Source organism: Bombina bombina, chromosome 2 (assembly GCF_027579735.1).
Source record: "Bombina bombina isolate aBomBom1 chromosome 2, aBomBom1.pri, whole genome shotgun sequence".
Lineage (NCBI taxonomy): Eukaryota > Metazoa > Chordata > Amphibia > Anura > Bombinatoridae > Bombina > Bombina bombina.
Genome location: NC_069500.1, coordinates 1,355,148,228 through 1,355,176,129, shown reverse-complemented (window position 1 = coordinate 1,355,176,129; position 27,902 = coordinate 1,355,148,228). Strand labels below are relative to the sequence as shown.

At 41.9% G+C, this 27,902-nt stretch overlaps 1 protein-coding gene across 1 annotated transcript in view; it reads right to left on the bottom strand.

The window, feature by feature from the left end:
• Nucleotides 1–2,106: 2,106 nt before the first annotated feature.
• POLR1A (RNA polymerase I subunit A) overlaps nt 2,107–27,902 on the bottom strand; it is a 364,344-nt gene continuing 338,548 nt past the window's right edge. Inside the window, 1 exon segment of the mRNA XM_053704267.1 lies at nt 2,107–8,607. Coding sequence (XP_053560242.1) covers nt 8,507–8,607 — 101 coding nt within the window. The 3' untranslated portion in view covers nt 2,107–8,506.

Sequence of the window (27,902 nt, the reverse complement as noted above, 5' to 3'; positions counted from 1 at the left end):
GCAAACTGAAAAACCAGGGGATTGGCAGATCACTCTGCATTTTACCTGGGAGGGTTATGGATCACACAAGGAGCAGCAAACTGAAAAACCAGGGGATTGGCAGATCACTCTGCATTTTACCTGGGAGGGTTATGGATCACACAAGGAGCAGCAAACTGTAAACCAGGGGATTGGCACATAAGTCAGTAATTCACCTGGGAGGGCTGTGGATCACACAAGGAGCAGCAAACTGAAAAAACAGGGGATTGGCAGATAACGCTGCATTTTACTTGGGAGTGTTATGGATCACACAAGGAGCAGCAAACTGAAAAACCAGGGGATTGGCAGATAAATCAGTAACTCACCTGGGAGGGTTATGGATCACACAAGGAGCAGCAAACTGTAAACCAGGGGATTGGCACATAAGTCAGTAATTCACCTGGGAGGGCTGTGGATCACACAAGGAGCAACAAAATGAAAAAACAGGGGATTGGCAGATAACTCTGCATTTTACTTAGGAGGGCTGTGGATCACACAAGGAGCAGCAAACTGAAAATCAGGGGATTGGCAGATAACTCTGCATTTTACTTGGGAGGGTTATGGATCACACAAGGAGCAGCACACTGTAAACCAGGGGATTGGCAGATAAATCAGTAACTCACCTGGGAGGGTTATGCATCACACAAGGAACAGCACACTGCAAACCAGGGGATTGGCAGATAAACCCACATTTTACCTGGGAGGGTTTGGATCACACAAGGAGCAGCACACTGCAAACCAGGGGATTGGCAGATAAATCAGTAACTCACCTGGGAGGGTTATGCATCACACAAGGAGCAGCACACTGTAAACCAGGGGATTGGCAGATAAACCCACATTTTACCTGGGAGGGTTTGGATCACACAAGGAGCAGCACACTGTAAACCAGGGGATTGGCACATAAATCTGCATTTCACCTGGGGAAGTATGTAGATCACACAAGGAGCAGCACACAGTAAACCAGGGGATTGGCACATAAACCTGCATTTCACCTGGGGAAGTATGTAGATCACACAAGGAGCAGCACATTGTGTATCAGGGGATTGGCAGATAAATCTGTATTTCACCTGGGGAAGTATGTAGATCACACAAGGAGCAGCACACAGTAAACCAGGGGATTGGCACATAAACCTGCATTTCACCTGGGGAAGTATGTAGATCACACAAGGAGCAGCACATTGTGTATCAGGGGATTGGCAGATAAATCTGTATTTCACCTGGGGAAGTATGTAGATCACACAAGGAGCAGCACATTGTGTATCAGGGGATTGGCAGATAAATCTGTATTTCACCTGGGGAAGTATGTAGATCACACAAGGAACAGCACATTGTGTATCAGGGGATTGGCAGATAAATCTGTATTTCACATTGGGAGAAGATTCTAATTTCCTGGCTGAATTCCTTTCATCTCCTCTTTCCTTTGTAGGCACTCTGAAGGAGGAAATTGGTTCTCAGATCTGTTAGAGACCCCCTATCAACCATGAGTAGATTAATACTTCAGTATTTTGACTATGGTGTGGGAGGAGATAGTAGGGGAGCTCAAAACTCTGGTGTGTGGGGTTGATCCTTCTTGTGGCTAGGGAATGAACAGCCCACATGATGACTATGTGGACTCTAACCACGTATTGAAGGAAAAATCTAAATTGTGCACACAAATATAAACATAAGCTAAAATTTGCTAAATACCATTTTAAATTATTTTAAAACATTTATTATGAATGCAGAGCTTTGGCAGTGCAATATTTTGCCATTTTAACCTTAGTAGCTGTTAAGGTTAAAAAGTCTTCTACAAATGAACTTATATTTTTTATAATACCGTTAATCTATTTGCGTACTTGTACCAACTTGTTACACATTTGTAACTTCCTCTTCATTCAGATTCATTTCTAAAGTCAGTTAAAACAGTGCAAATATGTGTAGCAGACATTGCAAAAGCTTTGTACATATAAAAGGCAGCATTATGTTCTCATTATTCTAGCATTGTATTATTGATATGTGATCCTATTTAAACCAGTAGAATGTTGTTCTGAATCACCTGATAACTATATATATATGTAGCTTTAAATAAACATGTTAACACACAACTGATTTAATAGACAGAACATATTTATTCAAATGAAAAGCATTTTTACAACTGAATTGTAAACATTTACATTAACAAAACACTGTAGTTGATGATGCACATTACAATATTCCGTTGTACGTCAAACAGCTCAGTGTGTGTATAGTGGCACCAGTATGAGCCATAGATTCACATTTTCCTTTTGCGCAGATTTACCTTTAAAGGGACAGTAAATATTTTCTACAGTGTATTAAATGCACTGCCATTCATAGTTATCATAGGTGTGCCTATGTTTTTATAAATATCTCTAATAAACTATAATTATACGTGTGCCCTAATTTACCTGGCATGCAGGGAACCCATTTTTTTTCTTCTTTGAGTCAGTGGGTGGTACAGATGAAAACCAAGTTAAATCCAGCACAACAGTCCAACTGGTCAAACCCTCCTGGAGTTAGTACCAAACTCCCAATATAGCAAACTGAAAAAAACAAGAAGTGGAGGGTATCCAAATATGCCAAATGTCTCTTTAATGTGTGATATTAAATCATCACAGGGTCAAAAATACCACAACGTTTCGCGGCACATGCCTCTTAAACCTGTGATGATTTAATATCACACATTAAAGAGACATTTGGCATATTTGGATACCCTCCACTTCTTGTTTTTTCAGTGGGTGGTAGAGCCAATCAGATATGCAGCATATTCTACAGTTGCTGCTACAGTTCAGCTTCTGAGGCAAGTAGAACAGAATCTTACAGTTAAATACCTCATTGCTGAATTAATAGAAAACAATTATATATAAGGGCGTAGCAAATATATTTCCAACAAGGCAATACACCCATAATAACTATGAACTGCACTGTATTTATTTAATACACCTTAATAAAAAACATAATTTATGCTTACCTGATAAATTTATTTCTCTTGTAGTGTATCCAGTCCACGGATCATCCATTACTTGTGGGATATTCTCCTTCCCAACAGGAAGTTGCAAGAGGATCACCCACAGCAGAGCTGCTATATAGCTCCTCCCCTCACTGCCATATCCAGTCATTCGACCGAAACAAGCCGAGAAAGGAGAAACTATAGGGTGCAGTGGTGACTGTAGTTTAATTAAAATTTAGACCTGCCTTAAAAGGACAGGGCGGGCCGTGGACTGGATACACAAATTATGTTTTCTCTTGTTAAGTGTATCCAGTCCACGGATCATCCATTACTTGTGGGATACCAATACCAAAGCTAAAGTACACGGATGATGGGAGGGACAAGGCAGGAACTTAAACGGAAGGAACCACTGCCTGTAGAACCTTTCTCCCAAAAACAGCCTCCGAAGAAGCAAAAGTATCAAATTTGTAAAATTTTGAAAAGGTGTGAAGCGAAGACCAAGTCGCAGCCTTGCAAATCTGTTCAACAGAGGCCTCATTTTTAAAGGCCCAGGTGGAAGCCACAGCTCTAGTAGAATGAGCTGTAATCCTTTCAGGGGGCTGCTGTCCAGCAGTCTCATAGGCTAGGCGTATTATGCTCCGAAGCCAAAAGGAGAGAGAGGTTGCCGAAGCTTTTTGACCTCTCCTCTGTCCAGGGGCAGATGTTTGACGAAAATCTTTAGTAGCCTGTAAGTAAAACTTCAAGGCACGGACTACGTCCAGATTATGCAAGAGACGTTCCTTCTTTGAAGAAAAATTAGGACACAATGATGGAACAACAATCTCTTGATTGATATTCCTGTTAGAAACCACCTTAGGTAAAAACCCAGGTTTGGTACGCAGAACTACCTTGTCTGAATGAAAAATCAGATAAGGAGAATCACATTGTAAGGCAGATAACTCAGAGACTCTTCAAGCCGAGGAAATAGCCATCAAAAACAGAACTTTCCAAGATAAAAGTTTAATATCAATGGAATAAAGGGGTTCAAACGGAACTCCCTGAAGAACTTTAAGAACCAAGTTTAAGCTCCACGGGGGAGCAACAGTTTTAAACAGAGGCTTAATCCTAACCAAAGCCTGACAAAATGCCTGGACGTCTGGAACCTCTGCCAGACGCTTGTGCAAAAGGACAGAGCAGAGATCAGTCCCTTTAAAGAACTAGCTGATAAGCCTTTGTCCAAACCCTCTTGGAGAAAGGACAATATCCTAGGAATCCTAACCTTACTCCATGAGTAACTCTTGGATTCACACCAATAAAGATATTTACGCGATATCTTATGGTAGATTTTCCTGGTGACAGGCTTTCGTGCCTGTATTAAGGTATCAATGACTGACTCGGAGAAGCCACGCCTTGATAGAATCAAGCGTTCAATCTCCATGCAGTCAGTCTCAGAGAAATTAGATTTGGATGATTGAAAGGACCTTGTATTAGAAGGTCCTGCCTCAGAGGCAGAGTACATGGTGGAAGAGATGACATGTCCACTAGGTCTGCATACCAGGTCCTGCGTGGCCACGCAGGCGCAATCAGAATCACTGATGCACTCTCCTGGTTGATTTTGGCAATCAGTCGAGGGAGCAGAGGAAACGGTGGAAACACATAAGCCAGGTTGAAGAACCAAGGAGCTGCTAGAGCATCTATCAGCGTCGCTCCCGGGTCCCTAGACCTGGATCCGTAACAAGGAAGCTTAGCGTTCTGGTGAGACGCCATGAGATCCAGTTCTGGTTTGCCCCAACGATGGACCAATTGAGCAAACACCTCCGGATGGAGTTCCCACTCCCCCGGATGAAAAGTCTGACGACTTAGAAAATCCGCCTCCCAGTTCTCTACGCCTGGGATGTGGATCGCTGACAGGTGGCAAGAGTGAGACTCTGCCCAGCGAATTATCTTTGAGACTTCTAACATCGCTAGGGAACTCCTGGTTCCCCCTTGATGGTTGATGTAAGCCACAGTCGTGATGTTGTCCGACTGAAATCTGATGAACCTCAGGGTTGCTAACTGAGGCCAAGCTAGAAGAGCATTGAATATTGCTCTTAACTCCAGAATATTTATTGGGAGAAGTTTCTCCTCCTGAGTCCACGATCCCTGAGCCTTCAGGGAGTTCCAGACTGCACCCCAACCTAGAAGGCTGGCATCTGTTGTTACAATCGTCCAATCTGGCCTGCGAAAAGACATACCCTTGGACAGATGGACCCGAGATAGCCACCAGAGAAGAGAATCTCTGGTCTCTTGATCCAGATTTAGTAGAGGGGACAAATCTGAGTAATCCCCATTCCACTGACTTAGCATGCATAATTGCAGCGGTCTGAGATGCAGGCGCGCAAATGGCACTATGTCCATTGCCGCTACCATTAAGCCGATTACTTCCATGCACTGAGCCACTGACGGGCGTGGAATGGAATGAAGGACACGGCAAGCATTTAGAAGTTTTGATAACCTGGACTCCGTCAGGTAAATTTTCATCTCTACAGAATCTATAAGAGTCCCTAGGAAGGAGACTCTTGTGAGTGGGGATAGAGAACTCTTTTCCACGTTCACTTTCCACCCATGCGACCTCAGAAATGCCAGAACTATCTCTGTATGAGACTTGGCAATTTGACGCCTGTATCAGGATGTCGTCTAGATAAGGAGCCACCGCTATGCCTCGCGGTCTTAGAACCGCCAGAAGTGAGCCCAGAACCTTTGTAAAAATTCTCGGGGCTGTGGCCAACCCGAAGGGAAGAGCTACAAATTGGTAATGCCTGTCTAGAAAGGCAAACCTTAGGAACCGATGATGATCTTTGTGAATCGGTATGTGAAGGTAGGCATCCTTTAAGTCCACTGTGGTCATGTACTGACCCTCTTGGATCATGGGTAGGATGGTCCGAATAGTTTCCATTTTGAATGATGGAACTCTGAGGAATTTGTTTAAGATCTTTAGATCCAAGATTGGTCTGAAGGTTCCCTCTTTCTTGGGAACCACAAACAGATTTGAATAAAACCCCTGTCCTTGTTCCGTCCGCGGAACTGGATGGATCACTCCCATTACTAGGAGGTCTTACACACAGCTTAGTAATGCCTCTTTCTTTATCTGGTTTGCTGATAACCTTGAAAGATGAAATCTCCCTTGTGGAGGAGAAGCTTTGAAGTCCAGAAGATATCCCTGAGATATGATCTCCAACGCCCAGGGATCCTGAACATCTCTTGCCCACGCCTGGGCGAAGAGAGAAAGTCTGCCCCCCACTAGATCCGTTTCCGGATAGGGGGCCGTTCCTTCATGCTGTCTTGGGGACAGCAGCAGGCTTTCTGGCCTGCTTGCCCTTGTTCCAGGACTGGTTAGGTTTCCAGGCCTGTCTGGAATGAGCAACAGTTCCCTCTTGTTTTGAAGCGGAGGAAGTTGATGCTGCTCCTGCCTTGAAATTTTGAAAGGCACGAAAATTAGACTGTTTGGCCTTTGATTTGGCCCTGTCCTGAGGAAGGGTATGACCCTTGCCTCCAGTAATGTCAGCAATAATTTCCTTCAAGCCAGGCCCGAATAAGGTCTGCCCCTTGAAAGGAATGTTGAGTAATTTAGACTTTGAAGTCACGTCAGCTGACAAGGATTTAAGCCATAGCGCCCTACGCGCCTGGATGGCGAATCCGGAATTCTTAGCCGTTAGTTTAGTCAAATGAACAATGGCATCAGAAACAAATGAGTTAGCTAGCTTATGCGTTCTAAGCTTGTCAATAATTTCATTCAATGGAGCTGTATGGATGGCCTCTTCCAGGGCCTCAAACCAGAATGCCGCCGCAGCAGTGACAGGCGCAATGCATGCAAGGGGCTGTAAAATAAAACCTTGTTGAATAAACATTTTCTTAAGGTAACCCTCCAATTTTTTATCCATTAAATCTGAAAAAGCACAACTGTCCTCAACCGGGATAGTGGTACGCTTTGCTAAAGTAGAAACTGCTCCCTCCACCTTAAGGAAGAAGCTGGATGTCTGTGTCTGTAATTTTTCTGCGCAAAAAAGCGCTAAAATAGGCCCCTCCCACTCATATTACAACAGTGGAAAGCCTCAGGGAACTGTTTCTAGGCAAAATTCAAGCCAGCCAGGTGGAAAAAACTAGGCCCCAATAATTTTTATCACCAAACATATATAAAAAATGATTAAACATGCCAGCAAACGTTTTAAATTACACTTTTATAAGAGTATGTATCTCTATTAATAAGCCTGATACCAGTCGCTATCACTGCATTTAAGGCTTTACTTACATTACTACGGTATCAGCAGCATTTTCTAGCAAATTCCATCCCTAGAAAAATATTAACTGCACATACCTTATTGCAGGAAAACCTGCACGCCATTCCCCCTCTGAAGTTACCTCACTCCTCAGAATATGTGAGAACAGCAAAGGATCTTAGTTACTTCTGCTAAGATCATAGAAAACGCAGGCAGATTCTTCTTCTAAATACTGCCTGAGATAAACAGTACACTCCGGTACCATTTAAAAATAACAAACTTTTGATTGAAGAAATAAACTAAGTATAAAACACTACAGTCCTCTTACAACCTCCATCATTGTTGAGAGTTGCAAGAGAATGACTGGATATGGCAGTGAGGGGAGGAGCTATATAGCAGCTCGGCTGTGGGTGATCCTCTTGCAACTTCCTGTTGGGAAGGAGAATATCCCACAAGTAATGGATGATCCGTGGACTGGATACACTTAACAAGAGAAAATATAATTTATATCTTACCTGAAAAATTAATTTCTTTCATGGTTGGCGAGAGTCCAGAAGCTGTTATGTATATCTCATACGTAAAAGCTTGTGGACTCTCGCCACCTATAAGAAAGAAATGTGTTTACCTTCCCTTCAAGAACATTTGTGATTTTACATATTTCTCACAAAAATAACAAGCTCTGTTAGATCACACAAATTCAAGCCATAGTTTAACTAATACATTAATCCAAAAGAAAAGCGGTTGCAACATTTCCATATGAGTTTACAAAATATACCTGAAGGATATTTGGATATATTAAAGGGACAGTAAAGTCAAAATGAAATAAATGGATCGGATAGAGCATGGAATTTTAAATATCTTTCAAAGTTACTTCTATTATCAATTTTGATAAGTTCTCTTGGTATTCTTTGTTAAAGAATAATTGTTGGCAAGCTGAGGAGCGTGCACATATCTTTAGTCAGCTGTTTTTGCAGTGCTATCCATAGTTACAAACACTGCTGTTATAGACTACTAAAGAAACACACACCATCCAGATCCCACCTAGATTTACTCAACAAAGGATACCAAAAGAATAAAGCAAAAGTTATACAAAATGGCATTCTCTAAGTGAATCATGATTGTTTAATTTTGCCTTTACCTACTGATATTCCGTAAAATAACAGATATTTGCTGGCACGAGAACTAATAATTTCTGCAAGTTGCATGGTAAGAACACTCTAAGGAACAGTAATTATATGTATGACATATGGTCACAGCCTCTGCATCTTCCTGATAATCGCAGCTTGGGTCCTCGTATTCTGTGCAATCACTTCATTGGCTGTTTAAGGTCAAACAATCCAGTTCCACCTTTAACCACATTTCCCACTACCAGACAGGCAGATGGAGACCGAAGGTCATCATGAGCTCCTGGTGAGACAAAAAAAAAGCAGAAACCTGTAAAACGCGAAGCTAGAACAAGTTCAAACCATACATTATAGGTCTCTACTCTTTCATCTGTACCAAACTGAAAGTGAGCAAGTGCTACTATAGTTTAATGCATTTAAGTGTAATGGCAATTTTTTAAAAGGGTTTAAAGGGGCATGCCAGTGTTAAAACCCTCCATTTTCGCTAAATACCCTTCATTTACTATGAGCGGAGCACAAAATTGTGCTTTTCGCAAGTACGATATTTAAGCTCCACTTGTAATTTGTGCTGGTATTAGAGGTTAGGCGCAATGTGAACTCGCCCTCGCATTGCAGGGAAGCTCTGCACTCATGAGAATCTGCTTCCATAGGCTCCAATGGGAGCCTCGTTCTAATGGTGTGAGATACGGCAGAGAACCTAGTGCAGTGAAGCGGGTAAGTCAGGCAGCAAAGTATAAATATATAAGTGTATAAGCATATACATATATATTAATAGCACAGTCCTCATAGACAGCTGTGTTAAGGCACTTTTTAGTGCCATTTCGTTTCTAACACCCCACAGCTGCTTACTTTAACCACTAAAAACTGATTCATGCAGTTTTTCTAAAACATAATAAAGATGATACAATTTAATTTTTATACAAATGGAACCTAAAACTTTATTTTTGGGCAATTGGGGCACATTTTTTAAATTAACCAGAGGTCTCGGAATTTGCATGTTTACAGGCGGGCAATAAATTAGCACTCCGCTTGTAATCTAGCCCAATGTGTTTAAGCCCTGGGGTTTAATGCATTGCCAGATTAATGCTCTGAGAAGATTCTTGCACCTCTCCACATAATGTGGTCTGTGACTGCAGCATATGTCTGGACCACGTTTTCTCACTTTGCATGGCTTAAAGAGACATAAGAACACAAAAAGAAAAAATATCTAATGTGTTCAGAGTATTTTATTATTGCACTATTTTTTAATTTAACTGCAAAGGAGTTAAAGTTAAAATAAGATAAAGAACAGCAATGCACTACTAGGAGCTAGCTGAACAGATCTGGTGAGCCAATGACAAGAGGCATGTGTGCAGCTACCAATCACCAACTAGTTGCCAGTAGCTTTTAAAACAATAGATACTAAGAGTAAGGATAACGTATATGCCTATAACAATAAAAAAACACAGGGTATTGATATTAATATAGAAAGCTGCGCAAACTAACAAATATAAAAAAATGTGCAGTTTGTGTGTATATACATAATATAAATGTATTAACGTTGTTCCTCTATATAAAGTATATAAATAAATATGTGTAAATAAATCACCTGAGATTATGTACACGATAAGATCTAGATGAGCAGCAGGTTAAATACTGCATAGACTCAGTTTAATTGCTTGTGAAGCACTAGTATATGTACAGAGTAAAAAACGGAATAGGCTAATTAAAACCCAATATGGTAAAATCCCCAATTTAGCAGCTACAGATAAAAAAATGATAATATAAGACAATACAACAAAATGCTGTTTAAAGCAATAGGAAAGAGTCTTATCCTTTTTTCTTGGGAGGCTCTGGGGTTCTTTTCTCACTGACCGGTTAACAGCGGCTCGTCCAAAAAAACTCTCAAGGTTCTGATTGAGGGTGAAGGTATAGCTGATAAAATCTAAAGGGACAAGCGCACAGAAACGCTTCTCATAGCACAGAACAGTTTTAATCAAATTTAACAAAATAAAAACATAAAACACATTCCCCTTAGGTAATTTCTACACACAGAATGAGGTAAGGTGTAATGAGTAGATTTAAAGGTGGCCACACTCAGTCCACATGGAATGACCAAAAGTTGGTGGAAGTTCACTCATCTGGATCAGACCAGACACTTTATGTGAGACCGGAGGCACCACACGGCGTCATCCATTACTTGTGGGAACCAATACCAAAGCTTTAGGACACGGATGAAGGGAAGCAGCAAATCAGGTTACCTAAACAGAAGGCACCACGGCTTGCAAAACCTTTCTCCCAAAAATAGCCTCCGAAGAAGCATAAGTATCAAATTTGTAGAATTTGGCAAAAATGTGCAGAGAAGACCAAGTCTCTGCCTTACATATCTGATCAACAGAAGCCTCGTTCTTGAAGGCTCATGGGAAGCCACAGCCCTAGTAGAGTGAGCTGTGATTCCCCGAAAGAAAGAGAGGTAAGCAGTAGCTTTTTGCCCTCTCCTCTTACCAGAGTAAACGACAAACAAAGATGAGGTTTGTCTAAAATCCTTGTTGCTTCTAAATAGGACTTTAAAGCACGAACTACATCTAAATTGTGTAACAAACGTTCCTTCTTTGAAACTGGATTCGGTGTAAAGCAGAAATCTGTCCCTTTAGAGAACTCACTGACAACACTTTATCCAAACCTTCTTGGAGAAAGGAGAGAATCTTAGGAATTTTAATCTTACTCCAGGAGAATCCCTTGGATTCACACCAACAGATATATTTTTTTGCATATTTTATGGTAAATCTTTCTAGTCACAGGTTTTCTGGCTTGAACCAGAGTATCTATCACTGAATTTGAAAACCCACGCTTGGATAAAATCAAGCGTTCAATTTCCAAGCAGTCAGCTGCAGAGAGACTAGATTTGGATGTTCGAATGGACCTTGTACTAGAAGATCCTGTCTCAAAGGTAGCTTCCATGGTGGAGCCGATGACATATTCACCAGGTCTGCATACCAAGTCCTGCGCGGCCACGCAGGAGCTATCAGAATCACAGAGGCCTTCTCCTGTTTGATCCTGGCTACGAGCCTGGGAAGGAGAGGGAGCGGTGGAAACGCATAAGCTAGGTTGAACGACCAAGGCGCCACTAATGCATCCACTAGAGTCGCCTTGGGATCCCTGGATCTGGACCCGTAGCAAGGAACCTTGAAGTTCTGACGAGACGCCATCAGATCCATGTCTGGAATGCCCCATAATTGAGTCAACTGGGCAAAAACCTCCGGGTGGAGTTCTCACTCCCCTGGATGGAAAGTTTGACGACTCAGATAATCCGCCTCCCAATTGACTACTCCTGGGATGTGAATTGCAGATAGATGGCAGGAGTGATCCTCCGCCCATTTGATGATCTTGGATACCGCTCTCATCGCCAAGGAACTCTTTGTTCCTCCCTGATGGTTGATGTAAGCTACAGTCGTCATGTTGTCTGACTGGAATCTTATGAATCCGGCCTTCGCTAGTTGAGTCCAAGCCCGGAGAGCATTGAATATCGCTCTCAGTACCAGGATGTTTATCGGGAGAAGAGACTCTTCCTGAGACCATAGACCCTGAGCTTTCAGGGAATCCCAGACCGCGCCCCAGCCTAATAGACTGGCGTCGGACGTGACAATGACCCACTCTGGTCTGCGGAAACTCATTCCCTGAGACAGGTGATCCTGGGTCAACCACCAACGGAGTGAGTCTCTGGTCATCTGGTCTACTTCAATCTGTGGAGACAAGTCTGCCCGATTGAGCATGCACAGTTGTAATGGTCTTAGATGAATTCAAGCAAAAGGAACTATGTCCATTGCTGCAACCATCAATCCTACTACTTCCATGCACTGAGCTATGGAAGGCTGCAGAATAGAGTGAAGAACTTGACAAGCGTTTAGAAGCTTTGACTTTCTGACATCTGTCAGGAAGATCTTCATTTCTAAAGAATCTATTATTGTTCCCAAAGGGGAACTCTTGTTGACGGAGACAGGGAACTCTTTTCTACGTTCACCTCCACCCGTGAGATCTGAGAAAGGCTAGAACAATGTTTGTATGAGCCTTTGCCTTGGAAAGAGACGACGCTTGAATTAAAATGTCGTCTAGATAAGGTGCCACTGCAATGCCCCTCGGTCTTAGAACCGTCAGAAGGGACCCTAGCACCTTTGTGAAAATTCTGGGAGCAGTGGCTAACCCGAATGGAAGAGCCACAAACTGATAATGTTTGTCCAGAAACGTGACTGATGATGATCTTTGTGGATAGGAATATGTAGGTACGCATCCTTTAAATCCACGGTAGTCATCTATTGACCCTCCTGGATTGTAATGGTTTCCATCTTGAACGATGGAACTCTGAGAAATTTGTTTAGAATCTTTAAATCCAGAATTGGTCTGAAAGTTCCCTCTTTTTTGGGAACTACAAACAGGTTTGAGTAAAACCCCTGACCTTGTTCCACAGTTGGAACTGAGTGTATCACTCTCACTTTACTATGGCTCCTACGCAGTGCAAGAATGCCTGTCTCTTCATCTGGTCTGAAGATAAGCGAGACATGTGGAACCTTCCCTTTGGAGGAAGTTCCTTTCTAGAAGATATCCCAAAGAGACTATTCTAGTGTCTAGGGATCCGGAACATCTCTTGCCCAAGCCTGAGCAAAAAGAGAGAGTCTGCCCGCTACTAGATCCGGTCCCGGATTGGGGCTACCCCTTCATGCTGTCTGGGTAGCAGCAGCAGGCTTTTTGGCCTGTTTACCCTAGTTCCAACCTTGCAATGTTTTCCATGCTGGTTTAGGTTGGGAAGTGTTGTCTTCTTGTCTGGAGGCCGCAGAGTTAGGAATTGGTCCGTTCCTGAAATTGTGAAAGGAACGAAAATTAGATTTCTTCTTAGTCTTAAAAGGCCTAACTTGTGGAAGGGCATGTCCCTTTCCACCAGTAATGTCAGAAATAATCTCTTTCAATTCCGGCCCGAATAGGGTCTTATCCTTGAAAGGAATATTAAGCAATTTATTCTTGGACGACACATTCGCCGACCAGGATTTTAGCCAAAGCGCTCTGCGCGCCACTATAGCAAACCCTGCACTTTTCGCCGCTAACTTAGCAATAGAAAAGCCGCATCCAAAATAAATGAATTAGCCAACTTAAGTGCGTGAATTCTGTCCATGACTTCATCATATGGAGTCTCCCTTTGAAGCGAATTTTCCAGTTCCTCGAACCCAAATACGCTGCGGTTGAATAAGGAAGACCTGCTGAATAAATTCTTTTTTAACAGTCCTTCTAATCTTTTATTCATAGGATCTTTGAAAGCGCAACTGTCCTCAATAGGAATAGTTGTGCGCTTAGCTAACATTGAAACCGCCCCCTCAACCTTAGGAACCGTTTGCCATGTGTCCTATCTGGGGTCGACAATGGGGAACATTTTCTTGAATATAGGAGGTGGAACAAAAGGTATACCTGGTTTTTCCCACTCCTTAGTCTCTATGTCCGCCACCCGCTTGGGTATCGGAAAGGCATCAGCGTGCACTGGAACCTCTAAGAATTTGTCCATCTTGCACAATTTCTCTGGCATTACCAGAGAATCACAATCATCTAGAGTAGTTAGGACCTCCTTAAGGTGTTCTAACTTAAATTTAAAAATCACTATATTAGTGTCCGCCTGCTGAGAAACTTTTCCTGAATCAGAAACTTCCCCTTCAGACAGGCCCTCCCTCACTGCTATACTCAGATTGATGTGAGGGAACAACTGGTAAATTGTCCTCAGCGCTAACCTGCTCATCTTCTGTATTTAAAAACTGAGCAATCACGCTTTCTAGAATAGGATGGCAGTTTGGATAACAGATTTGCTAAAGAATTATCCATCACTGCAGTTAATTGCTGCATAGTAACCAGCATTGGCGCGCTAGCTGTACTAGATATCGCCTGTGCGGGCAAAACTGGTATTGACACAGAAGGAGAGGATGATAAACTATCCCCACTACCTTCACATGAAGAATCATCCTGGGCAATCTTATTAAATGTGACAGTACTGTCCTTACTTTGTTTGGACGCTATGACACAATTTGCACAAAACATTAATAGAGGGAACCACCTTGGCTTCCATACATACACAGTGTAAGTTATCTGAAGGTACAAACATGTTAGACAGAATATGGCAGGCTAATAATGCAATAAAAACGTTTTTAAAGAAAAGCGTTACTGTCTCTTTAAATAATAAACAAGCAAACTTTATTTCTGAAAGTTTGAAAAACTATGAAGGCAATGTCCGATTTTTACAAAATTTGCACACCAGAATCTTAGTGCCTTGAAAGTATTGCACACCAAGTTTCAAGACTTTAACCCTTAAAATGAGCAAACCGGAGCTATTTGTTCAAATAAACAATTTTAACACACAACAATCACTGCCACAGCCTTGCTGCGGCTTTTTACCTTCCCTTAAAGTGATCCAGCACTGAAATAAACCTTCCTGAGTCCGTTTTCTTTACCCACAGGACCCTCAAATGAAGCTGCATGCACTGCCAAGTAAATAAACTGCGCAATTGAGGCGCGAAAACAGGGCCTCCTTCATCTGCATACCAGAGTGAAGGGGCCTTTCTGACTGAAGTAGTAGTCTAACTAGATGCCAGGCGAAAAAAACGTTCCCAAAAGTGCTTTTATAACACAAAAAAACACTCTAAATGTCCAATAAATCTGATAAAAACCAATCGATTTAACTCACAATAGTGTCAACCAGTATAGAGCCCATTTATAAGCCTTAATCTGTTATGAATCTAAGAAAATGGCTTACCGATCCCCAAGAGGGAAAATGACAGTCTTCTAGCATTACACAGTCTTGTTAGAAATATGACTAATCGTACCTGAAGCAGATAAGTCTGCAAACTGTTCCCCCCAACTGAAGTTCTCTAGGCTCAACAGTCCTGCGTGGGAACAGCAATTGATTTTAGTTACTGCTGCTAAAATCATACTCCTCTTTTAACAGAAATCTTCTTCATTTTCTGTTGTAGAGTAAATAGTTCAAACCGGCACTATTTTAAAATAACAAACTCTTGATAGAAGAAATAAAAAACTACAACTAACACCACAAACTCCTCACCATCCCCGTAGAGATGCTACTTGTTCAGAGCGGCAAGGAGAATGACTAGGGGGCGGAGCCAGAGGGGGGACTATATGGACAGCTCTTGCTGTGTGCTCTCCTTGCCATTCCCTGTAGGGGAGGAGAATATCCCACAAGTAATGGATGACGCCGTGGACCGGACACACCAATGTTGGAGAAAAAGGGGAAACCAGACGTGGACTCCTTGCTCAGTGTGCTTAAAGGAATATGGCTACACCTCTCTGACGAGGCCCAATGAAGGCCGAAACGATTGTCTGGGGTTGCTGTGTTCCTTGTTCAGAGAGGAATTGCCTGGTATTTCGGCGCTGGACTGACCGTAATAGGCGGGATCAGACTGATATACTACAGGAAAGTTCTTCTCTGTGAAAAGCATTACTGGGTTAAAAGAAGCTGCACCCAGGTGGTAAATCTCCATAGAACAGGCTAACAATTGTATTGAGCTGGTTGTTCGTTCCTGTGAGTGTGCTTCTCTCTGTGTATATATACACACACATTAAAATTATGGTGGAGATAAAAACATGAGATTAAAATCCTCCATATTGCAAAAGTAAATGATTAGAAATTATTGCACAGGTAATTAGCACATCTAGGCAAGTATCCCCGCTTGCTTGGGCTAGATTTAGCAAAACAGGAGGAAAGGGATTTGGGAGTAATTATAGATAACAAGCTGAATGAAGGTGGGTGCACAATGCAGGGCAGCGGCTTCTAAAGCTAATAAGATACTAGCATGTATTAAAAGTGGTATTGATTATATATACACAAAATACAAACATTTAAAACTGCAGTAACTCTACTATAATGAAAAAAAGCATTTTGCAATATCCGTTTGCTGTGTGAGATTGTAATTACATATAAATATATTAGATAGGCAATGAGGAGGAAAATGTAATTGTCAAGTGAATCAAACAAAATGACATATTCCATTTAACTAATCAGCAGCATTCAGAATAGGAAACTCTCTGTGCCACTTTAAACTGGCTTGCAGAAGAGAATTCACCAGGTACTATATATGGCAGCACACGCCCCCCCCCCCCCCCCGGCACACAGAAGCGTTAAGCTTTTGTTTCTTGTACCTTAGGGTCTCAACAACGGTTACTTGTTTAGTGGTTGTGTGACCTCATGAGGTCTGGTACAAACCAGCTTTGTGCTTGCTCTACAATTAGGCAGGCAGGCAGTCAAATATACTGTATATACCAACAATACGGCATGCAAGGAATTCCAGAGCTCACGTGGAAAGTTTAAAAGCCAAGCAACCAGAGGCTTTTGTAGGAATCTATTATTAAACCAAGTACATTATTTTGTATTAATCTCCATATGCTTTAAACTTGCACAGCACTTATTTGACAGGATTAAAATGTATAAATGAAAACATAATGAACATTTAAAGGGATAGTCTAGTCAAAATTAAACTTTCAGATAGAGCATGCAATATTAAGCAACTTTCTAATTTAATTCTATTATCAATTTTTCTTTGATCTCTTGGTATCTTTATTTGAAAAATCAAGAATGTAAGCTTAGGAGCCAGCCCATTTTTGGTTTAGCACCTGGGTAGAACTTTATAATTGGGGTCTAATGTAGCCACCAATCAGCAAGCGCCATCAAGGTGCTTAACCAAAAATGGGCCGGCTCCTAAGCTTACAGTCCTGCTTTTCAAATAAAGATACCAAGAGAACGAAGAAAAAATAATAGGAGTAAATTAGAAAGTTGCTTAAAATAGTTTTCTCTATCTTAATCATGAAAGTTTAATTGACTACACTATCCCTTTAAGTTTTAACAAAATATTGTAGGCGTATGAATTTGTATTTGTAAGTGTACACAAGCACACACAGATACACACAACGCACATTTTATGCTGCCCACTATAGATCGAATTCAAAGAATAAATAATGGTGAAGTTAAATTATTTTTGTTTTGCGGTGACGCCTTAGAAACCATGTGACACTGACTACATAATCATGAACTCAAGTCACTCAAGTAAACATGCTGAGTCAGGTCACACAAAAAACACTTCTGTAATCTTTTACCAGTATTTCAGGAAATCTAAAGCCTCTCTCCCATAAATAGATCTGGAACAGTCAGCCCAAAACCCTTTTTAAATCATACATATCGAGTTTAAAACGATTATTATTTTTAAATGTAGCCCAATATTGCGTTAGCATGTAAAAAGACTTACTATGTTCGTTTCTGTTGTTCAAAAATGTCCGCCTGCCCCCTCCCCTATTTTATCACAAGTGTGTTCTCGCATTCACTTTTTAACTCTACACGCTCCCGGCGTTTGTGCATGCATATCTCACATATGAAACCGCTGTTACTGAGTGGTTACTTTCTGTTCCGGTTTCAAAAGTACCCCCTTAAAGAAAATCGGCGCATTGCGCAAACACCTGGAGCGTATAGAATAGAAAAGTTAATGCGAGAACACACTTGAGACGAAATAGGGGAGGGGGCAGGCAGACATTTTTGAACAACAGAAACGAACATAGTAAGTCTTTTTACATGCTAACGCAACATTGTTGAAAATTGGGCTACAATTAAAAATAATAGTTTTAAACTCTTTATGTCCCTTAAGTGTTAACAGCTTTCTGCAACCTTTAAAGGGCATAGTTCTGTAAATTATTATCCTCTTTTATGTGCTCCAATGATCCATTTTACATAATGGAGTGTATAAGATTGTTTATAAATAGTTCTTTGACCTTTGTTTTGTCATTTAAACTAGCAGTTTTTGTCTGTTAAAACCATGTACAGTATACTGAAAATATTAATTCTCTTGTAGACAAGTTATGTAAACAAGACTTTGCAAATAGCAATCAAGTTCCCAGTGTGTGTTGGGGTGGTAGAAGAGATAGGTAATAACATTTTCCTTTTCAATTGCTTTAAAAGGTCCATAATAAACAAGGAAAATTAGCATGAATTTAAATAATGTATTTTTTATACATTCCCATGTTTATATTTTTAAACAATTATTTTTTAAATTAAAAGCTTACTTTAAACTTTGTAAAATAGTCCCACGAGGAGGTTTAGTCCCCCCCCCCCCCCCCCGCTCTTCCCATATCCAATAGACATAGGCATGCTGATCAGACACAGGAGCATGCACGATATACTGCGCTGTCAATGTAACATGGGGAACGATGACTGACACGCTAACAGAGGGACTGGTTTGCTTTAGCAACATTTACACCAGCTCTTCTAGAGTGTAAAGTTTCAGCAATGATGGGTTCTGAGCCTTTAACAAAATATATAATACTATCATATAAAATTGTTTATCCTCATTGTGGATCATTTTATGTTTTTTTATATATACTCATATACATACATATATTTACACACACACACACACACACACACACACACATATATATATATATATATATATATATATATATATATATATATATATATATATATATATATATATATATATATATATATATATATATATATATCCTATAATATAAAAGGCCAAGTTTGTATGTCCGAAGCGGATGGGGCCGGATGCCATGGCCGACTGGCCGCGAGAGAGAGCTCTAAAGAGGGGGGATAGAGAAAGCAGAAGAGGGGGATAAAGAGAGGGAGAGCGAGAGCAAAAGAGAGGGGAGGGAGAGCAAGAGAGGGGAGAGAGAGAGGGGAGAGAGAGAGCAAAAGAGGGGAGAGAGCAAAAAATGGGGGAGAGAAAGAGAGCAAAAGGGAGGGGGAGAGAGCGCAAGAGAGAGCGCAAAAGAGAGCGCAAAAGAGAGGGGGAGAGATAGCAAAAACAAAATTTATGCTTACCTGATAAATTTCTTTCTTTTGCGATGTAACGAGTCCACGGATTCATCCTTACTTGTGGGATATTCTCCTTCCTAACAGGAAGTGGCAAAGAGAAAGAGAGCACCATAGCAGAGCTGCCTATATAGCTCCCCCCTTAACTCCACCCTCCAGTCATTTGACCGAAGGCCAAGGAAGAAAAAGGAGAAACTATAGGGTGCAGAGGTGACTGAAGTTTTTAAACAAAAATACCATCTGTCTTGAATAGACAGGGCGGGCCATGGACTCGGTACATCGCAAAAGAAAGAAATTTATCAGGTAAGCATAAATTTTGTTTTCTTTTGCATGATGTACCGAGTCCACGGATTCATCCTTACTTGTGGGATACCAATACCAAAGGTTTAGGACACGGATGAAGGGAGGGACAAGACAGAAACCTAAACGGAAGGCACCACTGCTTGCAAAACCTCTCTCCCAAAAATAGCCTCTGAAGAAGCAAAAGTATCAAATTTGTAAAATTTTGAAAAGGTATGAAACGAAGACCAAGTCGCAGCCTTACAAATCTGTTCAACAGAAGCATCAATTTTTAAAAGCCCATGTGGAAGCTACCGCTCTAGTAGAATGAGCTGTAATCCTTTCAGGAGGCTGCTGTCCAGCAGTCTCATAAGCCAAACGGATGATGCTTTTCAGCCAAAAGAGAAGTCGGCGTAGCCTTTTGACCCCTACGCTTTCCAGAATAGACAACAAACAAACAAAGAAGATGTTTGACGAAAATCTTTGGTTGCCTGCAAATAAAATTTCAAAGCACGAACCACATCCAAGTTGTGCAACAGACGTTCCTTCTTACAAGAAGGATTAGGACACAGAGAAGGAACAACAATTTCCTGATTGATATTCCTGTTAGTAACAACCTTAGGTAGGAACCCAGGCTTGGTACGTAAAACCACCTTATCAGCATGGAACACAAGATAAGGCGAATCACATTGTAATGCAGATAGCTCAGAAACTCTTCGAGCTGAAGAGATAGCAACTAGGAACAAAACTTTCCAAGATAAAAGCTTAATATCTATGGAGTGCATGGGTTCAAACGGAACCCCCTGCAGAACTCTAAGAACCAAATTTAGACTCCATGGCGGAGCAACAGATTTAAACACAGGCTTAATGCTAGCTAAAGCCAGACAAAAAGCCCGAACATCTGGAACATCTGCCAGACGCTTGTGCAACAAAATAGACAGAGCAGATATCTGTCCTTTTAAAGAACTAGCTGCCAATCCTTTCTCCAAACCCTCTTGGAGAAAAGACAAAATCCTAGGAATCCTGATTTTACTCCAGGAGAAACCTTTGGATTTGCACCAAAAAAGATATTTACGCCATATCTTATGATAGATTTTCCTGGAAACAGGCTTTCGAGCCTGAATCAAGGTATTTATGAGTGACTCAGAGAAACCCCGCTTTGATAGAATCAAGCGTTCAATCTCCAAGCAGTCAGTTGCAGAGAAATTAGATTTGGATGCTTGAATGGACCCTGAATCAGAAGGTCCTGTCTCAGCGGCAGAGACCATGGTGGAAGAGATGACATGTCCACCAGGTCTGCATACCAAGTCCTGCGTGGCCACGCAGGCGCTATCAAAACCACCAAAGCTCTCTCCTGTTTGATTCTGGCAATCAGACATGGAAGGAGAGAGAAAGGTGGAAACACATAAGCCAGGTTGAACGACCAGGGTACTGCTAGAGCATCTATCCGTACAGCCCTTAACCTGGAGCCGTAACAAGGAAGTTTTGCATTCTGATGAGACGCCATCAGATCCAATTCTGGTGTGCCCCATAGCCGAACCAGTTGAGCAAACACCTCCGGATGGAGTACCCACTCCCCAGGATGAAAAGTCTGCCTCCCAGTTCTCTATACCTGGGATATAGATCGCTGACAGATGGCAAGAGTGAGCCTCTGCCCATTGGATTATCCTCGAGACCTCTATCATCGCTAAGGAACTCCTTGTTCCGCCCTGATGATTGATCTAAGCCACAGTTGTGATGTTGTCCGACTGAAAACCTGATGAATCTGGCCAAAGCCAGCTGAGGCCATGCCTGGAGAGCATTGAATATCGCTCTTAATTCCAGAATATTTATCGGTAGGAGAGCCTCCTCCCGAGTCCACAACCCCTAAGCCTTTAGGGAATTCCAGACTGCACCCCAGCCCAGAAGACTGGCGTCTGTCGTCACTATAACCCATTCTGGCCTGCAGAAACTCATTCCCTGGGACAGATGATCCTGTGACAACCACCAAAGAAGAGAGTCTCTGGTCTCTTGATCCAGATTTATCTGAGCAGATAAATCCATATAATCCCCATTCCACTGATTGAGCATGCATAGTTGCAGTGGTCTGAGATGCAAGCGAGCAAACGGAACTATGTCCATTGCCACTACCATTAGACCGATTACCTCCATACACTGAGCCACTGACGGCTGAGCAATGGAGTGAAGAGCTCGGCAGGTGGACAAAATATTTGATTTCCTGACCTCCATCAGAAATATTTTCATGTCCACTGAGTCTATCAGAGTCCATAGAAATGAAACTCTTGTGAGGGGGGAAAGAGAACTCTTTTTTACGTTCACTTTCCACCCGTGAGATCTTAGAAAGGCCAATACTAAGTCCGTGTGAGACTTGGCTAGTTGGAAGGTCGACGCTTGAATCAGAATGTCGTCTAGATAAGGCGCCACTGCTATGCCCCGTGGCCTTAGAACTGCCAGAAGGGACCCTAGCACCTTCGTGAAGATTTGTGGCGCCGTGGCCAACCCGAAAGGAAGAGCCACAAACTGATAATGCTTGTCCAGAAAGGCGAACCTGAGGAACTGGTGATGATCTTTGTGGATAGGAATGTGAAGATACACATCCTTTAAATCCACGGTGGTCATATATTGACACTCCTGGATTAATGGTAAGATAGTCCGAATGGTCTCCATCTTGAAGGATGTGACTCTTAGGAACTGGTTTAGGATCTTGAGATCCAGAATTGGTCTGAATTTTCCCTCCTTTTTGGGAACAATAAACAGATTGGAGTAGAACCCCTGTCCTTGTTCTGCTTTTGGAACTGGGCAGATCACTCCCATGGTAAAAAGGTCTTCTACACAACGTAAGAACGCCTCTCTTTTTGTCGGGTTTACAGACAATTGAGACAGATGGAACCTCCGCCTTGGAGGGGAGTCCTTGAAATCTAGAAGGTATCCCTGGGTTACAATTTCTACTGCCCAGGAAACCTGAACGTCTTTTGCCCAGGCCTGAGCAAAGAGAGAGAGTCTGCCCCCCACTGGATCCGGTCCCGGATTGGGGGCTACCCCTTCATGCTGACTTAGTGGCAGCAGCAGGCTTTTTGGCCTGATTAGGTCTCCAGGTTGGCTTGGATTGAGCAAAATTCCCGTCTTGCTTTGCAGCAGAGGAAGAGGAAGTGGGACCCCTCTTGAAGTTTCAAAGGAACGAAAATTATTTTGTTTGGTCCTTGTCTTATTTGACTTATCCTGAGGGAGGGTATGACCCTTCCCTCCAGTAATGTCTAAAATGATCTCCTTCAGTGCAGGCCCGAATAAGGTCTTACCTTTGAAAGGGATCGCCAAAAGCTTAGATTTAGATGACACATCAGCTGACCAGGACTTAAGCCATAACGCTCTAAAATGGCAAAACCTGAATTCTTTGCCGCTAATTTAGCAAGATGAAAAGCGGCGTCTGTAATAAAAGAATTAGCCAACTTAAGAGCCTTAATTCTGTCCAAAATATCATCTAATGGGGTCTCCATCTGAAGAGCCTCTTCTAGAGCCTCAAACCAAAAGGCAGCTGCAGTGGTTACAGGAACAATGCATGCTATAGGTTGAAGAAGAAAACCTTGATGAACAAAAATCTTCTTTAGGAGACCTTCTAATTTTTTATGCATAGGATCAATGAAAGCACAACTGTCTTCAATAGGTATAGTTGTACGCTTAGCCAGAATAGAAATAGCTCCCTCCACCTTACGGACCGTCTGCCATGAGTCCTTTATGGTGTCAGGAATAGGGAACATTTTCTTAAAAACAGGAGGGGGAGCGAACGGAATACCTGGTCTATCCCACTCCTTAGTAACAATGTCCGAAATCCTCTTAGGAACCGGAAAAATATCAGTGTAAACAGGAACCTCTAAATATTTGTCCATTTTACACAATTTCTCTTGAACTACAATAGGGTCACAATCATCCAGAGTAGCTAAAACCTCCCTGAGCAATAAACTGAGGTGCTCTAGCTTAAATTAAAATGCTGTCATATCTGAATCTGTCTGACAGACAGATTCAGACAGCAAATCCCTCATCCCCTCAGAACATTGTGAAGGAATATCAGATACGGCTACTAAAGCGTCAGAAGGCTCAGCATTTGTTCTTAACCCAGAGCTACTGCGCTTCCCTTGCAACCCAGGCAGTTTAGACAAAACCTCAGTGAGGGTAGTATTCATAACTGAAGCCATATCTTGCAAGGTAAAAGAATTAGACGCACTAGAAGTACTTGGCGTCGCTTGTACAGGCGTTACCGGTTGTGACACTTGGGGAGAACTAGATGGCAAAACCTGACTTCCTTCTGTCTGAGATTCATCTAATGCCAATTTTTTATAAGTCAAAATATGCTGTTTGCAATTTAGAGACATATCAGTACAAGTGGGACACATTCTAAGAGGGGGTTCCACAATTGCTTCTAAACAAATTGAACAATGAGATTCCTCAGTGTCAGACATAAAGCAAGCAAGCTTGGAAAACACTTTTTCAAACACAATTTGCAAAAACGGTACCATGCCTTTAAGAGAAAAAAAGGCATACACAAACTGCAAAACAGGGTAAAATTGCTTCAAATTTTCCAAAATTTTTACAGTGTACCCACTAAGCCTTAGAAGGATTGCACCACAAGTAAAGAAACAATAACCCCACAAATGACAAAACCGGATTGAAATTTGTCTAAAAACCAGTTAAAACCCCTATTAGCACCTTGCCACAGCTCTGCTGTGGCCCTACCTGCTCTTAGGAACCATAATCTGGGGTTAAAACTTCGAATAGGCCCTCAGAAGAATATCAGGAGCTCAGGAGAAGTTGCTTGCTGCTTGTCTGAATTACTAAGTGCGCAACTAAGGCGCGAAAATAGGCCCCACCCACCTCACTCGATGTTGCTGGGGCCTACACAAATCTAGCAAACTAAGTTTGAAAACCATGTTGGTTATAACAACCCTAAATAAGCCAAATGACCCCTCAAGCAAACGTTCCCATAAACATAAAAAACGTTACTCCCAGAACACACAAACGTTTGTCACTTTCTTAATAAACAAACTAAGTGCCCAAAAAACGTAGCCCTTCATGCAAGCTAGTAAAGCCTCTTTCATACTAGGATTACTGCTTCCCCTTCCCCTAATGGGGATACTGTCAGCCTTTCTGAGTTAACACAGTCTCTGCAGAAAATATGACTGAACATACCTCATTGCTGCATAGCAAGTAACCGTTCCTCACACTGAAGTTTTCCTGTACTCCTCAGCTACTGTGGGAACAGCAGTGGACCTTAGTTACAAATGCTAAGATCATAATACTCCAGGCAGAAATCTTCATCTATGTCCTGCCTGAGAGTAAATAGTACAACACCGGTAGCATTTAAAAATAAACTCTTGATTGTAGTTAAAATTAAACTAACAGCTTAACACCTCTTTCCCTTTACCCTTCCTGCTTAGAGCCGGCAAAGAGAATGACTGGGGGGGTGGAGTTAAGGGGGGAGCTATATAGGCAGCTCTGCTGTGGTGCTCTCTTTGCCACTTCCTGTTAGGAAGGAGAATATCCCACAAGTAAGGATGAATCCGTGGACTCAGTACATCATGCAAAAGAAAAAGAGGGAGAGAGACAGCAAAAGAGAGAGGGGAGAGAGACAGCAAAAGAGAGAGGGGAGAGAGAAAGAGAGAGAGAGAAAGAGAGAGAGAAAGAGAGAGAGCAAAAGAGGGAGAGAGAGAGAGCAAAAGAGGGAGAGAGAGAGTGCAAAAGAGAGGAAGAGAGAGAGCAAAAGAGAGGGGAAAGAGAGAGAGTGCAAAAGAAAGGAAGAGAGACAGCAAAAGAGAGGGGGGAGAGAGAGAGCAAAAGAGGGGGAGAGAGAGAGAGCAAAAGAGGGGGGGAGAGAGAGAGCAAAAGAGGGGGAGAGAGAGAGAGCAAAAGAGGGGGAGAGAGAGAGAGCAAAAGAGGGGGAGAGAGAGAGAGCAAAAGAGCGGGGAGAAAGAGCAAAAGAGGGGGGAAAGAGAGCGAGTAAAAGAGAGGGGAGAGTGTGCAAAAGAGATGGAGAGAGACAGCAAAAGAGAGGGGGGAGAGTCAGCAAAAGAAAGGGGGGACAACAGCAAAAGAGAGGTAAAGATACAGCAAAAGAGAGGGAAAGATACAGCTAAAGAGAGGGGAGAGAGAGCAAAACGTAATCAGGACTCTTCAAAGGTTGCTTTGGCAACCATTGCTGATTGTCTTGCTTGTGCACAGAGGGGCAGTATTGGGTTTTGACTGACATTTTACCGCCTGCGCTTCTTATGCAAAGCTTTGCGTAGCTACAGACACGCTGAAATGAGCAGGCTCCGACTTACATGTTGGTTGTATGACTCAGAGCATAATTGGAAGCTGAATTGACGGTTTTCAAGTGGCAGTGGAAGAAAAAGAAATTTGTAATAACAATATCTTTTTTTTAATTGATATTATAATTGAGGTTATAAGACATACAGTACAAACAGAAGCAAAGTTACATTGTAGCCATGAACAGAATTTTTTTTGCTGGCATAATTATCGATAAATTCCATTGTAAACAGAGTTTTGATATGTGATATATGTTTTTAAGCTTAAACAACAAAATGATAGAGTTTCAAAACTACACAGCTTCATAATATACCTTAAATTTAAGATACAACATTCTTAAACATAGGCATATCTGTTTATAAACAGGTGGCATAAATATTCAACTGTAAGACCTCTTTTAAATTGGGATCTGTCTATTTCCTGTGGGGGGTATAGGTAGAAGGATATATTTTCCTAAGTTTACTAAGCAAACTATATAAATCACTGTTGATTGTCTCCTCGGAATGAAGGAACTGTCAATATATGGTGCCGTGGCCAACCCGAAGGGAAGAGCCACAAACTGGTAGTGCCTGTCTACAGGGAGTGCAGAATTATTAATCAAATGAGTATTTTGACCACATCATCCTCTTTATGCATGTTGTCTTACTCCAAGCTGTATAGGCTCCAAAGCCTACTACCAATTAAGCATATTAGGTGATGTGCATCTCTGTAATGAGAAGGGGTGTGGTCAAATGACATCAACACCCTATATCAGGTGTGCATAATTATTAGGCAACTTCCTTTCCTTTGGCAAAATGGGTCAAAAGAAGGACTTGAAAGGCTCAGAAAAGTCAAAAATAGTGAGATATCTTGCAGACGGATGCAGCACTCTTAAAATTGCAAAGCTTCTGAAGCGTGATCATCGAACAATCAAGCATTTCATTCAAAATAGTCAACAGGGTTGCAAGAAGCGTGTGGAAAAACCAAGGCGCAAAATAACTGCCCATGAACTGAGAAAAGTCAAGCGTGCAGCTGCCAAGATGCCACTTGCCACCAGTTTGGCCATATTTCAGAGCTGCAACATCACTGGAGTGCCCAAAAGCACAAGGTGTGCAATACTCAGAGACAAGGCCAAGGTAAGAAAGGCTGAAAGACGACCACCACTGAACAAGACACACAAGCTGAAACGTCAAGACTGGGCCAAGAAATATCTCAAGACTGATTTTTCTAAGGTTTTATGGACTGATGAAATGAGAGTGAGTCTTGATGGGCCAGATGGATGGGCCCGTGGCTGGATTGGTAAAGGGCAGAGAGCTCCAGTCCGACTCAGCCGCCAGCAAGGTGGAGGTGGAGTACTGGTTTGGGCTGGTATCATCAAAGATGAGCTTGTGGGGCCTTTTCGGGTTGAGGATGGAGTCAAGCTCAACTCCCAGTCCTACTGCCAGTTTCTGGAAGACACCTTCTTCAAGCAGTGGTACAGGAAGAAGTCTGCATCCTTCAAGAAAAACATGATTTTCATGCAGGACAATGCTCCATCACACGCGTCCAAGTACTCCACAGCGTGGCTGGCAAGAAAGGGTATAAAAGAAGAAAATCTAATGACATGGCCTCCTTGTTCACCTGATCTGAACCCCATTGAGAACCTGTGGTCCATCATCAAATGTGAGATTTACAAGGAGGGAAAACAGTACACCTCTCTGAACAGTGTCTGGGAGGCTGTGGTTGCTGCTGCACGCAATGTTGATGGTGAACAGATCAAAACACTGACAGAATCCATGGATGGCAGGCTTTTGAGTGTCCTTGCAAAGAAAGGTGGCTATATTGGTCACTGATTTGTTTTTGTTTTGTTTTTAAATGTCAGAAATGTATATTTGTGAATGTTGAGATGTTATATATTGGTTTCACTGGTAAAAATAAATAATTGAAATGGGTATATATTTGTTTTTTGTTAAGTTGCCTAATAATTATGCACAGTAATAGTCACCTGCACACACAGATATCCCCCTAAAATAGCTATAACTAAAAACAAACTAAAAACTACTTCCAAAACTATTCAGCTTTGATATTAATGAGTTTTTTGGGTTCATTGAGAACATGGTTGTTGTTCAATAATAAAATTAATCCTCAAAAATACAACTTGCCTAATATTTCTGCACTCCCTGTAGAAAGGCAAACCT